General features: G+C 37.1%; 1 protein-coding gene across 1 annotated transcript in view; it reads left to right on the top strand.

The window, feature by feature from the left end:
• The first annotated feature begins 8,070 nt into the window (after nucleotides 1-8,070).
• frmd4a (FERM domain containing 4A) overlaps nucleotides 8,071-17,803 on the top strand; it is a 145,984-nt gene continuing 136,251 nt past the window's right edge. Inside the window, exon 1 of the mRNA XM_058750519.1 lies at nucleotides 8,071-8,379. Coding sequence (XP_058606502.1) covers nucleotides 8,335-8,379 — 45 coding nt within the window. The 5' untranslated portion in view covers nucleotides 8,071-8,334. The remainder of the gene's footprint in view (nucleotides 8,380-17,803) is intronic.

The following is a 17,803-nucleotide window of genomic DNA, read 5'->3' as shown; positions in this document are numbered from 1 at the left end:
TAAAGAAGTCATGTAGATTTAAATGTATAGGCCTATTATATTATAGTTCATGCACCTCTTCCAATCCAAGTTTGTCATCTTTTCACATTTTCAGAATCATCTGCCTTATTAACTCTTAAGCCTGTCTTAAGTGTGTGTGTCTGTGGAAACATCAATTTGTTGACTAAATATTCTGGTTAAAAATACAGTGTGATTCAGACGCTCACCTGACGGGATGGCGACCTAATCCAGTTTAGTATAGTCACTGACGTCTAGGTGAAAGTGACTTTGAAAGTAACTACGATTTATGTACTCGTCGTTGTAGAGCATCAGTGTTGGGCAGTAGGTCGCTACAAATTGTCACGTTATTGGTGCTAGAGTTGCTGATTTGTATAGTGTAGCTAGTAATTTCGTTCACAAACTCCAAAACACTTCATTTTCACTGAAATTATCATTCACCATTCATTCACGTAGCTATGTCTGTGAATCTGAACTCTTTTGAGTCAGTTCTTTTCAATAAAACTGTTTGAATCGGTTCGCGCTTCTGGCTCTGAATCAAACGCCTCACGAGTTGTTTGGAGCGATTTTCACTCCGAGAAATAAGCGCGATAGACGCAGATAACAAAAATAGTTTTTTGACAATTTTGAAACTACACCTTTTTTTTATTATTATTATTATTTTTTTTAATCGATTTGACACTGCACGTGCAACTTGAGAATGAATCAGTAGCCTACCTCAGGTAAAACATTCTTCGGTTCACGAAAACACCTGATTTACCATGTTATTTATTTATTTATTTATATTTTTATAGGCGTTTTTGAAGTCTAATACTATTGTAAGTGAATATGGTCATCTTTCAGTAAAGTGGTTTATGTAACTAGTGTTATGTCACGTGAACTATAGTTTAGAGATTATTTTGCTGCGGTTGCTGTATCAAACTAGGGCTTAATGGGATTTTGCGAACCAACATTTGGTTATTGGAACTATTCAAATGAGCATCATTGTGAATGTCGATAGTCATGTGCTAATGCATTTATCTGTGTGTTGTTAGATGGTTGTGTAAATCGTTTTGTGGCTTATTTCCTGTGCTCTTTAAGGATTTGGAACAGAAAGAATGGCATTCTGGAAATTACAGTAACGTTACTGTATTTTGTCATAGTAAATCCAACTCCAGAAACCTTTTTACTGCTTAGTTGTCAGCGCCAGTATATGCAAGTATGTATGTTTTCTTTACTGCTTAGCTTTGTGTGAATTAAGAGATTTGCCTTCACGCTCACTGCACATGCAGTTGTGAGATTTGATTCATCCAACTCCAGCAGAGGGCACTGTTGATTTGTTTTAAAACATTGCTTCCAGTTTCTCCGTCCTCTAGTCTAGAGGATAATAGATCAAGATCAAATTCCAATAGGTTTTGCTAGCAAAATGTAACAAAATTGTAACAAAAATGCACTCTCAAAGTATGCTTTTCTTCATTTCATGGTGAGTTTGTGTCAGAACTCTGCCCATCTGTATTGAAAGACTATCAATTATACAATCGGTCTGATTTGAGATTAAAGACTGTAGTTAAACTTTATTTTTTAAAAATCCTGTATTCTGAGGATAAGGTCATGCAGTACTTGCTGTTTAAGATGAGCTTTATTGAATGCAAGAACATTCTGCTGCTTCTCACAGATAGAGTTTTGAAAAGCATGTCCTTCAGCAGCCACTCAAAATACAAGCACTTTGAGATGCAATTCAACTTTATTGTTTGATATATTATTATTGAATTCTTTGTTGAGCACTGCATGCTTTATTAAATCAATAGGGCACAGAAAGCAAATCACTCTGGCACAGGTTTCTTTCCTCTATCGCTCTACTGTGTTAAAAGTGATTTTAGGACTTTCAATATTTTTTTTCAATGCACGGAGATTGTAAAAGCATGAGACATTTTACATAAGCATGCCCAACCTCCTCACAGTTTGTGTCTGGAAAACCAGAAAAAGTAAGTATTGAGCTGTTTCTTACATGGCGACGCATTAATAATTCATTCATCTGTTGATGATGGATTAGTCTCCAAATTATTATGCATACCTCAATAAGTAACATATATAACAATTCAAGCATGCAAATCCTGTATCAGCCTGTGGTGTAGTAGTGTGGCCAGGTGTGAATGATTTATTTGTCCAGTGACAAGATCAATACAGATCTGGCTACAAATAGCTGCATGATAGACCTCTAAATGTTCTTTTCTCACAGCTGACACTCAATAGCTTGTGAGAACATTATGATGAATAGAATGTATTCTATTGCAATACTGTACATGATATATATTGCAATGCATTTCCGTTAATTAATCTTTTTATTTTTGACTGGAGTATGACACATTTGGGAATGTATGAGACAATTCACTTATCTAATTGGCATATCTAACAACTTTGCATTATGTTAATGACACACGCAAAAAAAAAAAAAAAATTGCAAAACAAAAATAATAATTAAAATCAATACCTGGCGTCTGTGTATTGATTCGGTATCGTGATAAAATCTTATTGCAGTACTAGACAGTATTGATTTTCCTCCCACATGTAGTCTTCACAGATCCCAAGAGATACTTTGTATTCTCAGCAGGTTTCATTTGATTTAATTTAATTTAAGTATATAGTTGAATTTAAGTTATTTATTGGCTTTGTGGTGAGATTTGTTGCAGAGCAAGTCCTATGTGTCACAGAATATTTTTACATATGCAAATTATTTTACCAACATCTAATGTGCATTATGCTGTATTATTTATTTATTCACTTAAAATAATTTGTAAAACGTAATTGCACAGTCTGAGCTGTCTTTGGTGAGTGTAGCTATAGTCTAAACGATGATATCAGATGCCAAAACTCATTTATAGGAGCTGAATCGTTTATGTAAATGAGACCTTTTCCACTCATGTATGTGACACATCTTGTTTATTTTCCAGACAGTTTAAAACTGCAACAGGATTTGACTTCAAGCGTATCAAGATTGGCCTTTGCCCTCTTCCAGTTGCGATTTTAGATCTTTTCTTCTTCTGACATTTAAAACCCCACTGAGAGGAGAGATGGAGGTGAAAAGACGGAACATTCCCAGAGGTCTTCAACAGGATAGATCTTACCTGAACTACCACAGTAAGTGGCCTGTTTAGCTCATGATGATTTTTCAACATGCAGTCTTTGTTAAAAGGAGATACATGTTGTAATGGGTCGAACGAGACGTGAGACGTGCCGCAAAGCTTTATTCACAAACATGATCATGCACAGGCAGGGTCGAGTATTAGCAAACAGATATGTAGAAGGCAAGACACAGAATATTCCTAGGGCTGGCGTAGGCCTGTGGCTTGACAACAGGGGTAATCCAGAAACATAAGCAATAGTCCAGACGAGGTACAAACAGAGTCCAAACTGCGAAACAAGGGTTAATCCAAGAAACACAGGAAAGATAAGACTAACTAGAACTGGAAACTAGACTCAGTAAAGCAGCTATCACTAGGTGAGTGATAAACGCAGAACAATACTAGACACTAAACAGAAACCCGGAATGGCTCGGTAAGGCAGCTAACACTAGGACAGTGCTAAACGCTAGAACAATACTAGAGACTAAACAGAGACACTCTTTACAGAGTCAATGTAAAGAGAAGACGACATCTGGTGGTGAGCAGACGGAAGGCTACGGACTGGATTCGTGACAGAACTGGAATTATGGGGCAAAAAAGGCAGGACAGACAGTTCAAAACCAGATACATTAGATGAGACTAAACGGATGGGCAGTTCAAAATCAGCCACCATGGCTGATTTAGCACAGGCCAAGAGTTCAGAGATGGCCTCCTCAGCCAGTTCAGAACAGGACAAAAGTTTGTAAGTGGCCTCTGTAGCCGCGACAGGACGGGACGAGGATTCACAGATGGCCTCCTTAGTCATGACAGGACAGGACGAGAGTTCAGGGACAGCCCTTCTGGCTGCAACAGGACAGGCAAAGAGTTCACAGACGGCCTCCATAGCCGCAACAGGACGGGACGTGGAGTCTCAGATGGCCTCCATAGCTGTGACAGGACAGGACGAGAGTTCAGAGACAGCCCTTCTGGCTGCGACAGGACAGGTAAAAAGTTCACAGACGGCCTCCTTAGCCGTGACAGGACAGGATGAGTGTTCAGAGACAGCCCTTCTGGCTGCGACAGGACAGGCAAAGAGTTCACAGACGGCCTCCATAGCTGCGACAGGACAGGCAGAGACGTTCCTCTTCCGCGACATCCACAGTGAATGAAGAGCCAACACACAACAAAGCATAGTCCATAAACTGACAGAGTGATGAACGCGGACCATCGCGTCTAAGCTTAGACATCATTGGTTGATTAATGCCTTCGCAAAAAAACTCTTATCAGTAAACAGTCCGGTAAATCAGAGTAATAGGCAATGGACAAATACTCTTGAATATAGTCCTCGAGCGATCACGTGCCTGCTCGAGGGCTAATAACAGTCTTGCAATTTTCATACCTGGCCAATGTTCATCAGAAAAGCTGCTGGATCCTTTTGAGGCTGAGTATTCTGTAACAGGTCGAACGAGATGTGAGACGTGCATAAAGCTTTATTCACAAACATGGTCATATATAGGCAGGGTCGAGCATTAGCAAACAGATATGTAGAAGGCAAGACACAGAATATTCCTAGGGCTGGCATAGGTCATCGATCGGCGAACAAAATCCAGTGGGCTTGACAACAGGGGTAATCCAGAAACATGAGCAATAGTCCAGACAGGGGTACAAACAGAGTCCGAACGGCGAAACAAGGGTTAATCCAAGAAACACAGGCAGGAATCAGGAAACAAGGCAACACGAAAAGATAAGACTAACTAGAACTGGAAACTAGACTCAGTAAAGCAGCTATCACTAGGTGAGTGATAAACGCAGAACAATACTAGAGACTAAACAGAAACCCGGAATGGCTTAGTAAGGCAGCTAACACTAGGAGAGTGCTAAACGTTAGTACAATACTAGAGACTAAACAGAAACACAGAATGGCTCAGTAAGGCAGCTACCACTAAGAGAGTGCCAAACGCTAGAACAATACTCAGCGATCTGAAAGAGTAAGTCCAAGGCTTGTAAAGCATGTCTGAATGGATTCAGCTGTGTGTGTGCAATCAGTGCAATGGATCATGGGAACTGTAGTCCGGAGTGACATGTAAAAGTCTGTGTGGTGTGAGGGTCAATGTAAAGAGAAGACAACATCTGGTGGTGAGCAGACGGAAGGCTACGGACTGGCTTCGTGACACATGTGCACAACGATTCAAAATTTTGGAGTCAGTAAGATCTTTTTTAAAGAATTTAATACTTTTATTTAGCGAGGATGCATGAAATTGATCAAAAGTGACAGTAAAGACATAAATAATGCTACAAATGATTTCTAGTTTGAATTTTTTTATTCAACACAGAATCTTGGCAAAAATGTATCATGGTTTCCACAAAAATTAAACAGCACAACTGTTTTCAACATTCATAATAATATGAGAAGCAATTCAGCATATAAGAATGATTTCTGAAGGAACATGTGACATTGAAGACTGGAGTAATGATGCTTCATCAGCTTTACCATCACAGGAATAAATTACATTTTCAAATATATTAAAATAGAAAACAATACATACATTTTACAGTATTACTGCTTTTACTGTATTTGTAAAAAAATGCAGACTTGGCTTTAATAAGTGGCTTTTTTAAAAATTTCAAACATCTTACTGACCCCAAACTTCAATGGTAGTGTATATTAATCTTTTTTTTTTATATGATTTTATAGACAATACAATATGGACTGCACAAAACAAAGGTCTTATAATATATTGCTTACTGCACAAAATAGAAGGATGAGCTTAGAAATTTCTAAAAGTGTGTGGAGACATAAATATCTTAGAATATAGTTAAACTTTAGTTTTTGGACTAGACTGGTACTAGTTTATGCATTGAGTGGTTTTATTTCAAAAGATCAAAGCAAATTTTATTCTTCACAGTCTGTTGCTATTAACTGAAGCAGATAGAAACCAGAGCGTGTCCTGAATTCATGAATTAAACCTCAGCATGTATTGTTTGGACTGACAATTTTTGATTGGCAGAGCTATAGCAAAAGGAATAATGTTTTGATGCTGTCATGGCAACGCAGACCCTCTGCCACACCCGGACGCCCCCCACCCCAATGTCTCGAGTCAGTCAGTCAGACCGCGAGTGTGACTTCATTTATCTTTGTTAGTCCACTGCTGCTCTGGAGGGCTAATTAGTCCTGTGTGGGTTGGAAGAACCAGCCAAGGAGAAACAGTGTGTGTGTGCATGGAGAGAGAGAGAGAGAGAGAGAGAGAGAGACCCAGGTGTGTGAGGTTCAGTAAAACTACAGAAAGCAAATCTTTTCAAAAGGATAGTGCTTTTAACCCTTACTGAGGTAGTGTCACATGGGACGAGATCTTGTAAGGAGAAGTAGAATCTAAAAAAAGGAAAGTGCAGCCTTCTCACCTTGTGGATTGTGTGTATGTGAGAAAAAGAGAGGGAGAGTCGCTGTATCTAATCATATGTTTGGGGAAAGTATGTTAGGTCCCCTGAGGCTCCTCTCACTATTGCTTTCTCTTTCTTTTTTCTTTTTTAATCCCTTACTCATTCATTCATTCTTTGCACCAAGAACAAAAGCACTGATTATAACTGGATCTTTATGTTTTCTAAAGAGACCGTGAGTGGTGGTTGCAAAGATAGATAGATGTCAATAAAATAAAATAATATATATTCTATACTGTTTTGTCAAAGTAAATATAAAACACTAAAAACAAAAATTTATTTATTTTAAATAAGTGAATTAAGGCATCACAACAGTAAAATGTACGCAATTTTTTGGTTTATTACAATGTTTTTTATTAAATTATCAGTGTTTATAAATATTGAGGGTCAGATGACAGCAAAGGGTGATGTGGGTGGTTGCCAGGTTGTTGCTTTGCACTAGCTAAGATATTCTCATGGGTTTTTAGCTTGTCACTCTGCAGTTACTAGGTTGCTCTTAGTAATTGCTAATTAAAGAAGAATACATCGGTTGTTCTTTCCTGTGTAAAAGTTATTGCCATGGTGCTATAGTGTTTTGTGAGTGGTTATAGTGAATGGTTACCAGGGTGTTGCTATTCATTTACTTAGGTTTTCTGATGGTTTTTAAAGCATTTTGCTGTGCAGGGTGGTAGGTAGGTAGTTGCTATATGCATATATATACAGAGCTGGGTAGATTACTTACAAATTGCAATCCGTTACTGATTCCAGATTACATGACAAAAATTGTGTTTAGTAATGCAATCCATTGCATTACACATTTTAGGTAATATAATCAGACTACTTTTTGATTACTTTTGATCTACCTCGTTTTTCACATTGATTTAAATAGCTTGTACCATATTGATATAAAAATACAACGAGTAAGAAAATATATTCCATTTGTTGTTATCAACAACATGAAGTGCATTAAACATTATATTACGCTAAGGTTTCCAAAACCTGGAAGGTTGTGTGAAGGAACTGCAGGGGGTTTATCCAGTCTGATCCCTTAGAAAAGTACTACACCACGATTTGAGGTACCTCATGTCTGAAGAACAAATAATATGAATACACACTGATTTTAAATATGTATGGTTAAAGGTTTGTTCAAATCCTTTACATTAAGTATGAATAATAGTAATACTGCATTATTCATTTTCTCTTTTCATTTAGGCAAAGTGATGCTAGTAGCTGTCTATTGGCACATGCAAATCAGTTCATTTATAGTAAAGTGTGTGTCTGTGTGTTCGCTCATATCCTAAGTGGCCTCGTGGTACTTTATATGATTTCTGTGTTTATTGATGGGTGTGCACACGCTCTCTCTCTCTCTCTCCCACTCTCTCTCCCTATCTCCTAGCGCCGTGTTTGGTTGTATCAGTTGGATTTGTGAACGTGAGAGCACGTGTGTGTCTGCAGTGCCGCTTGATCATTTGAAACGGCAGTCTCTGCCTCCTCTCGGACCATATGTGTGTGCGAGTGTGTGCATGTGTGTGTCCGTCCCAGCTCTCCGTCCTCAGGGAGGAGGGAGTCTAACAGGCTGTTGGAGATCAAAGAAGAGACATTTCATTTGGATCAAGGACGGAGCTTGAACAGTGCTTTGGGATTTCTGAACGTAAGGGAAGAGAGTACAGGAGCGGGAAACTATCGTACAGTGTCCTGTGAAAGAGTAGATGATACGTTACTTAAGCATTAACTGAACGTTGCCTGGACGATTTTGGAGGTGTTGTAGAGCGCAACGGTTGCCTTTAAGGTTTCAACACACTACTTGAACGTTACCTAAACATTTGTTTGTGGTAAAGACATCATGGCTGTGCAACTGATGCCCGAATCTGCCGTCTGCCTGCTTATGGTGAGTACAAAGCCAACTCTAAACACACACACACCCACTTAAAAACACCCTCGGGATTGAGTTATGAACTATCTGTCATATCTGACCTGATGGATTTGACTGCAGCTCAATTTTTCTTTTTACTTTACACACACACACAAAAGCCGAAGCACATGCACTCTGCAGCACCGCCACCAAACGCTGACCGAATTGCAGCACAACACTCTAAAATTGCAGAGAAAAACCCCTGACAGGTATCCTGACATCAGCATCCATGTGTCATCTCTAGTACTACTGCCTCAGTTTTGAGAGAAAGCCAGAGTTCGGTGGACGCACATTTGCAGAGAGTGTGCTTTTCGAACACTGGGGTTTCATTACTGCACGATGGGCTTCTTTTTAATAGTGCTGATTTTTGTTTCGCTGACTTTGTATGCGTGCACACTCACGCCGTTTAGCTGAATAAGGTGGATTTAATCTGTGAATTGTGTGAAATCAGGTGGATGATGATTATTGATTGTGTGCACCTGTTTCAGTGTGATTTAGTTGGTGTATTGTGCTTTTGAGAGGTGTAGAGAGAGGTTGTGAAGCTGAAAGAGGGAGGAGGTGTGGTGTAAGATCACCTCTGGAAAGACAAGGAGAAAGCATGTCACTGCCCCACCCCTCTGCCCTACCTGTAACAGCTGTCTGTCTCCATGGTGATAGGCCACGGCTCTTTCTGACATGTTGAGGGTAAACGGTGAGACAGACAAGGAGAGAGAGACAGAGCAAAGTGCTCTGCAAATAAGCTTTCATCTTCTATTTCTCATTTTCTTTTATCCCCTTCTATCACCTCTGACACTGGAGTTAAGAATACCTTGGAATCAAATCCAAATCCGCAATTGCTTTGGAAGATCCGTCCGGGGATGCAGTGGTATAGGAATTTTGGCTGTTACTGATATGAGAAGCATAAATCTGTACTGTTTTAAAAATGTACAGTACAAGATACAGGTACAAGTGTACTATTTTGTTTGTGTTTCAATTGGAAAAATTCAGTGATATATCCATTCCATACCAGTCGCTGCTAATAAAGTAAATAATCCAATAAATTCAGTAAATATACACTTTCATACTGTACATTATATCTATCTATCTATCTATCTATCTATCTATCTATCTATCTATCTATCTATCTATCTATCTATCGTTCTATCTGTCATTCTTTCTTTCTTTCTATCTATCTATCGTTCTATCTATCTATCTGTCTATCTGACTATCTATCTATCGTTCTATCGATCCATCTTTATAGAGAGTATAAATGCATATCTTCAGTTCTCCTTGTGCTTGTCAAGTTCTCTTTCTCTCTGTTTATTATCATTCAGAAATTGTGCCAGGACGGTCAAATGATTCACACATGCACATTCACACATGCGTTCACATATAAATCCCATTCCAAATATAGACAGCTGAACATGTTGAGTATTCCTAAGGGCACTTCATCTTCCCTTGTTTTTAGGCAGTGATGATTGCATTTCCTTTGTATAATGTATTCATTAAACAGCCTCAGCGGCTGTATGTTTTTATAACACCAGAGTGCACACTCAAGTACACACTTTATCGTGTTAAATCTGTGGTAGCATGTGAAATATTAACATGAATTTGGGCTGCCTGTGTATGAATATTAATGATGTATCTGCAGCGAGCATTAATATTTCAGTCAGGACGTTAATTAAGATGCTTGACATTTGTAAGAAGCAACAAACCACAATAAAACACAAGCAGGAATCCATGGGAAACACTGTGGCTGTGTCATTCTCATTCTCTCTCTCTCAGAGGGGGACATCTGTGGGCAAATGGCTGCCAGTCTGGCTGATGAAGGGCCCTCGTTCCTCTCACTCTCATTAGTCTTCCAATAAAAGCAGCGAGCACTTCATATTTTCATTCATCTCCTGCATTTCTCTGAGTTTTTCAGACATGGTTCAATGTCACGGTGACATCACAACACACAGCGTTTTCCTTTGAAGCACAAAAACCTAGACGGTAAAATATGATCAAAGTTATCGGTCGATCTGGGGGGATGCTGAAAATTATGCGCACGGTATGAGCAGAAAACTTGGCTCTTTTTTTCGCTGTTTACGATTTGCATGTATCAGGGGACTAGAGTCATGTAGTATTCATAAATATAAAAGAAAGTAAAACTGAACATCTTTTGCTGTTTTTCTCAGTAAAGGGACGTTGCACATGATCAGAGTAAACTGGATTTTTTTGTTAGTCGTTTAAAATTTGCATACATCATGGGATTCAATACCCCTTGTGCTGTGCTGAAAATTCTTTGTCTAATTCCTGGTCAAAAATGAACAGCCTTTTAAAAATTGCTTGTAAATCTCTCATTATGCTACATTATCACCAAATATTGGATTTAATCTTTTTGTTGTCATGTTTTCTTTCAATTAGCACAGTTTTTGTACTACTTTTTGGAATTGAGCTTATGTACCTCAGTTTTTGAAAAAACATTTTTGTGGATAATTTTTTTTCTCAAAAACTGAGATGCATTAGATCAGCTATAATCTATATAATTTAGTTTTTGACTGGTTACTCCACAAGTATAACAACATTGAAAAAAAAAGTCCCATAAAAGTACAAAAATTATCTGTTTTTTTTGTTGTTGTTTTTTTGTGGGAAGTTGTTATGCACTGTGTGAGAAAAGTCAGACAGTTTTAGTCCAATGGAATAACATTAACTAGCATTCTTGGGAAATCAGATGTTCCGCTTTAATATTTTTGAAATCAAAATTTTGAAAGAATTGCATAGAAAGAACATTGTTTATTTTGAAATATAAATATTTTGTAACATTAAGCATCTTTACCGTCACTTTTGACAATTTAATACAATTAAATACAATTTAATACGATTTTTGGAAGACATTAGTGTGTCATTAGCATCTGTTTGTCTTTTACTATTGAATATCAATAGTAATAGCACTTATCTCTTTACCTGCATGTGATAATGCAGAATTTATGGATTTATGACTGCATGTCTGATGATTCCCAGTCTGTGACACGCCCTCCCGCCCCACACCGCATGCGGTTCCTGTCCTGACCCATCTGTTCCACTGCCATGGTTACAATAATGGTATACGACCCCACCTATCAGCTCCTCCTTAGCCATCTTGCCAACATCAAACTAAATCATTTTATAGAAACTGTCTGTGACTGAAGATGTTAGCTTAACAGACTCATATCTTCTGCTTTGTCCAAATAATTTATTTATTGTTAACACACTTTTATAGTGTCTGCGACAATCACTCATCACCCGTATCTCTTTTTATGATGAATACTTTATTAGTTTCAGTATCCTGCTGTCATATCATGTTATTACCAGCGCAGTGTGTTAGCTCAACAATGCAAGCTTTCATTCTGGGAAATTCTGGTCCTTATGGGAACTGCATGTGCACAGAAGTGGCATCTGCGTGCACTGTGCTCCATCATCAACCCGTATCTCTCGCTCCGTACTATTTGTGTCTAGATCAATAGCCTTATCTGTCTGAGATCCTCTGGGATGTGCAGTACAGCTCTGCGACCATCAGAATCTCATTACGACTGCAGATAGTGGCTTTTAAATGCGTTCTGGTATTGGCTGGTATTTCTGTCTGTGTCGTTTGTCTAGCGCTCCTGTAGCATAAACAGTAGTGCATGGATTTAGTAACTCCAAAGTCATGGGTTTGAGTCTGATGCATGGTTGATCTGATACAATGTGTAGCTTGTGCTTTGGGTCACTTTTGAGTGTAAATATGATTGAATTGTTAAAAATGGTAGCAAATTGGTATAAATGATAAGGGGCATTTAGGGTAATTGGAGAGCTGGTAAAAAAAATTAGTACTTTTATCAGTATTAGTTAAAATATTAATGTCTCAAAACACTTAAAGGGAAAGTTCACCCAAAAATGAAAAATTGCTGCAAATGTATGTCTCTCAGGACATCCAAAGTGTAGATGAGTTTGTTTCTTCCTCAGAACAGATATTTAGCATTACATCACTTGCTCACCAGTGGATCCTCTGAAGTGAATGGGTGCCATCAGAATGAGAGTCCAAACAGCTGATAAAAACATCACAATAATCCACAAGCAATTCACATGATGCAAGTCCATCAATTAGCATCTTGTGAAGCAAAAATCTGTGAGTTTGTATTAAAAATACCAATTGTTAAGATGTTTTTAACTGAAAACCATTGCATCCGGCTAAAATATGAGTCCGACTCCTCAATATTGCTTTCTCCAATGAAAAATCAAAAGAGAAATATACACAGTTTCCAAGCGAAAACAGTCCTAAACAAATATGTTGGTGTGAAATATTTTGATGTGAGAGGACAAAATGGGATGGACTTTTTCACTGGAGGAAGCTTTATTATGGATTATGGACTTAAAGTAACGGCATAAAATGAAAACAACTTGATTTTGTTTATTGTTAGTTTCAGAAAATGTTCATTTTTGAGTGAACTGTTCCTTTAATTTTGTCTATAGCTATGAAATGTCTGGCACACTTTTAGCTTAAAGTTATTTTAGCTAGTGTTATTTTGTTTATGAATTATTCTAAAGTTTAAACTGAATCTTGCATATTAATGTAGTAATGGTGCAAACGTTTCATGGTGAACATGGTAATTCTTAGTGCCATTGCATATTGAGGTTATCGTATTGGCTCTGACAGTCGCTGCTGAACAATACACAAAGGCTAAGGAGATTATAGTCAAGCGTAGTGGGGAACCTCTCAGAATAATAAAAAAGAAAATCTATTTTTTTCATTCTCATTCTTTCGTTTCCTCTAGCCTTTCTCTAGCCTTCTGTCCTTAAAGATCAGCTGCATACCAAATTACAGCAAAGAGTTTGTTGCTGCCCAACGGAGAATGCCGGGTGTATTTCACTCTTTGAAAGGAATATTTTTTTTGCATGAAACTAGACAGTTCCTTGGCCCTGAGTAGCATTTTGCATATTTGGCCCAGGAGTGCAGTGGCAAAGGTGATGAGATAAGCAAATTCTGCCAGTGAAAACATTTCATATGCGTAGTGAAAAATACGCCAGCGTTAAACAAACATCACAATGAATTTAGACATTAAAATATTCTTTGAATTTGAACATGGTCTTGAAGCTTAAGAATTGTGCAAATGCAACAGTGTTATTTTGTATGTTTTTGAAAGATTTATTTTCAGCATCATTACTCCAGTGTCACATGATCCTTCAGAAATCATTCTAATATGCTGATTTGGTGCTCTAGAATTTTATTTTTATTATTGTCAGTTTTGAAAACAGTTATGCTGCTTAATATTTTTGTCAAAACTGTGATACGCTTTTTTAAGTTACTAAATATACATTTTTAAGAAAACAGTATTTTGTGTTAATGCTCTTTTTGTATAGTAGCAGTAATTTTTTGGGCAGAAACTACAGTATAGTGTCCATAGTAAATGTGAACTGCAATGAACACAGATGCTCTACCTGCTCAGGTGTTTGGACACTGAGGGTTTGAGAGCTGTCTGTTGAGACTCTTCTGAGAGAAACAATTATATAGTCTGCGGGGAGCTGTTAGGATGAGTGAGCATTTACTTTTTATCTTCTGTGTTTATCATTTTATAACCTCTTTTCTGGCTTGTCGCCTTTAATGCGGCACTGGAGAGATGCCATCTTTCACTGAAACATTTCTACAAGAGGTTCGCTTAAAAAAGAACCACGGAAGCTGGGGAAAGTGTGTCAGCTGCTCTATAACATTGCACTTCCTCAAAGAGTCTCTGCAAGTGTAAAGGACGCCCTTGCTTTGGAGACATTCTGACTTTATCATTTTCTGAAGGTGTAAAGCTAGTCTCAGACAGCACACCCACAGACCGCCTACAGCCCGTTCACAGAACACAACAATGCCCAGAGTTGGATGAACTCACCAGCTCTGATTCTGACTGGTTGACTTTCCAAAGGTTTTGTATCAGTATACCTGGAAACAAAGTTGTTTTTAAGGTACCAGGCTGCAAAAATTGGCACATTGAGGAAGATCTAGTCACTGAGAAACTTAGTAGCAAGTAAATGGAATGTACTTGGGCAAAACTGCATATTCTGATTTGTTTGGAGTTATTTCTATTAAATAATCATATTTAGAGCAAGACTGGAACAAACTTCAAGGTCTTACTAAAGTCTTGCCAAAGTGTTGCTGTTTTTGTAACCGAGAGGCAGATGTTCATGTCATTTTTCTAAATGTATACATTCATACATACCCCATTTAATTAGGGAGAAAATCATTACAAAGTCAACATGAAAACAAAATTAGGGCTGCATGATATATTGAAATAAAATCAATATCGGTTAAATGTGTTACTGTGTTCATTTACATGTGTGCAGCTCATGAAGATACAGTCTTTCAGTGTCCCAGAGTCACTTGGTTCATTTACTGTGAATAAAGTCACTCTGAGACGCTAAAACACCATATCATGATCTGCACACGTGTAACTGAACACAGTGCCGCATTTCACTCTGAAACAGGCTGCACATATATTTATTAGCCAACAATCTGACAAAATAAAAGCTGGATGGTTTAATATTTTAAAATGAAAAAGTGTGTAAATATTAGTATTGTAATTTAACAGTACTATACAATTATTTTTTTATCAAATTATATTTTAACATTTTTATTAAAACATATTTTAATCAAATATATTTTTAAAATTAATATTTAAATTTTTAAAATGTTTTTAATTGAATAATAATCACAATAAAAATATTTTGTAGTAATTTAAAATGGGTCAAAAACAGTGGAAATGTGGCCTATGAAAACTCGAGAGGAAAATACTTTATTCGTATTAGAAGAGGTTCTTGCAAGTGTGACCAGACATTTTTTTTTCAAGGTTTCCAAAATCATTAATTCCTAAAATATTATTTATTCTTAAAATAAGTATTATTTTTATTTATTCATTTATTTTGAATTACCCCAATCTTTCTGGAAATATGAATTCTTTCCCAATAGAGTTATTCAAGTCATCTGCTGAAAATTCCTGTATTTTTTCATGTGGCTGTATATAAAGCATCGCAGAGAAAGAAAATGCTAGGTTATTTTTCCCCCAGTATTGTGGAGCCTTAATCAAAATACACTTTTTACTTTTTAATGCGGGATTCTCATCTTAATGTAATAAGTTTCTTAACCTCTTCCTGAAATGAATTTGCTTTTTGGCTGACGTCATCAGTCCCTCTAATTTTACAGCCTCTCCCTTCCAACCATCCATCTCCCTTTTTGAAATGTAATGCACTTTTCATAATCCAGTCTATTGCTGTTAGATTAAATCAAGTCCCTGACCGTGTTTTCTCATTGAATATCCTGTTTTACTCAGAAATACATTTGATTTTGGAACTGAGTTGTGAACAGTGTTTCATGTTTACTTTAATATAATACATAACATTTTAACATTAATGCTTTTCACTTACAATCTGCCTGATGATGTCACCTGTACCTTAGGTCTGTTGTGCATTACACACAGTACATTAAATGTAATCTGCCCTTGATTAAAGCAGCACAGAGCGCTGCGTCTTCATTTTAGCAGTAGGCCGTCTGTTCACACACTGAGCTAATGGAGAGGAATGGATCATCTCTCCCTCACTCTTACAGAACAGCCCTTGAATCCACACTAACCTCATTAAACTGCCTGCATACGGGACATGAATGGAAAAATTAGGTTTGAGATGCACACATGCGAGTTCAGAGCTGCACATACACGCCAGATGTCTCTGCCACATTCACTTTTAATCACGTTAGAGCTTATTACGGCGCTAGCCTTCCGTTGTTTGGCTTTATCGATGATGTCAGCCCTGTGTGTATGTGAGTGTGTGTGTATATGTGTGTGTGATCACACATATCTGATATATTGAGGTCAGTGGAGCACAACACCTCTCCAACAGGACATCCATCACTGTGTACTTCACCTAGAGAGGAGAGAGAGAGTGTAGTATTGTAAAGATTCAGTCCACTGAATGGCGAGCATAGTGAGAACCCAAGTGCAGTTTATTAACCGAAGTGAAATCCAAAATACAGACTTGACTTGACTTGACTTGACTTGACTTGACTTGACTTGACTTGACTTGACTCACTGACAGCAGGTTACAATATCAATACACGACAAGAGACAATGGAACAACAATTCTGTTGGTCAGATGGCAGCAGGTTTGTTATGGTAAAATGTTTTGTCTGATAACCTAAAAAATGTACTTTATATGGTAATATCTAAGTAACTTGTTTAATTCAAGTTCATTTAAATATAATTTTAAAATAATGTAAATGTATAATTCACGCTAATTCATGCGATTCATGCTCTAAATCCGCAGTCATGCAAACAAGTGTATTGCTTATGCTCTCAAATCTCATTTGCGCTAATGTAAGCAAATGCACATCTTCAGCTAAAAAATGTAATAATTTTTTCATTGGTCAAAGCTATTCTGGCTTTAAAAGTCTTAGAGTAAAATCCACAAATCATTAGCTGAAATAAAATATAAATATTAGATGAATAATGTAAACTTGTAAAAAAAAAAATATTGGAAATTGAAATAGTTTAAGCTTAAGTTAAAGTATTAAAATGACTAAAACAGAAAATAAAATAACGAATGCTATATAGAAATATAAAAATAAAACAAATGAAATTAAAATAAAAACTGAAAATATAAAAAGAAAAGCTAATACACAATATTAATAAATACAATAATAGATACTAAAACAACAATGCAAGTCATATGGACCACTTGTATGGTGATTTCTGCTGTTTTTTGCAGTTTTTTTGTTTTTGACCTTCTGTTGCTGTTCACTTTCATTGTAAAGGTGAAAAGCCTGGAGATTCTACAAAATAATTTTTTTCCTGTGGTAAACTCAGTAAGTCATGGGTAAATAATGACATGTTTTAAATTTTTAGGTGAACTATCCCTTGAAATATGACTGAATCTTTACACATTACAACTGATTTTTAGAGAAGATTGCAGCTCTAAATAATTTGAATTGTGTGACAAAACATTTAACATTTGAAGCAATTTTTGAAGGTTCAGATTAAGTGGAAATATATCCTTAAGCCAGCAACTGCACGTGCTTATGGTGGAGTCTGAGAGTCCTGGTCCTGTGGGAGTGTGTGTATTACTTGATATTCTGCAGAATGACATCATGTAGAAGGTCTAAGTGGAAGGAGAGAGAGTGAGTGAGAGAGAGTGAGAGAGGATGATTTATACCAGTATTGGGAAGTATACCTCCCTTCTGACACACACACACAGCTACAAGACTGCTGCGAGACCTCATGCTGCTGTGAACCAAATAAAACTTCCTTCTTATTAAAATGTATAAAGTGTGAATATAATTAATGAATTCGCCCCGTAATAAAATTTCCAGTCTCACTATTGGGTCGTCAGCTCATATCCCACAAGCAAACTCATTCAGGATATGCAGTTTAAACAATAAAACAGAGGTTATGAT

Source organism: Onychostoma macrolepis, chromosome 18 (assembly GCF_012432095.1).
Source record: "Onychostoma macrolepis isolate SWU-2019 chromosome 18, ASM1243209v1, whole genome shotgun sequence".
Lineage (NCBI taxonomy): Eukaryota > Metazoa > Chordata > Actinopteri > Cypriniformes > Cyprinidae > Onychostoma > Onychostoma macrolepis.
This window is presented reverse-complemented; position numbering and strand designations above follow the sequence as displayed.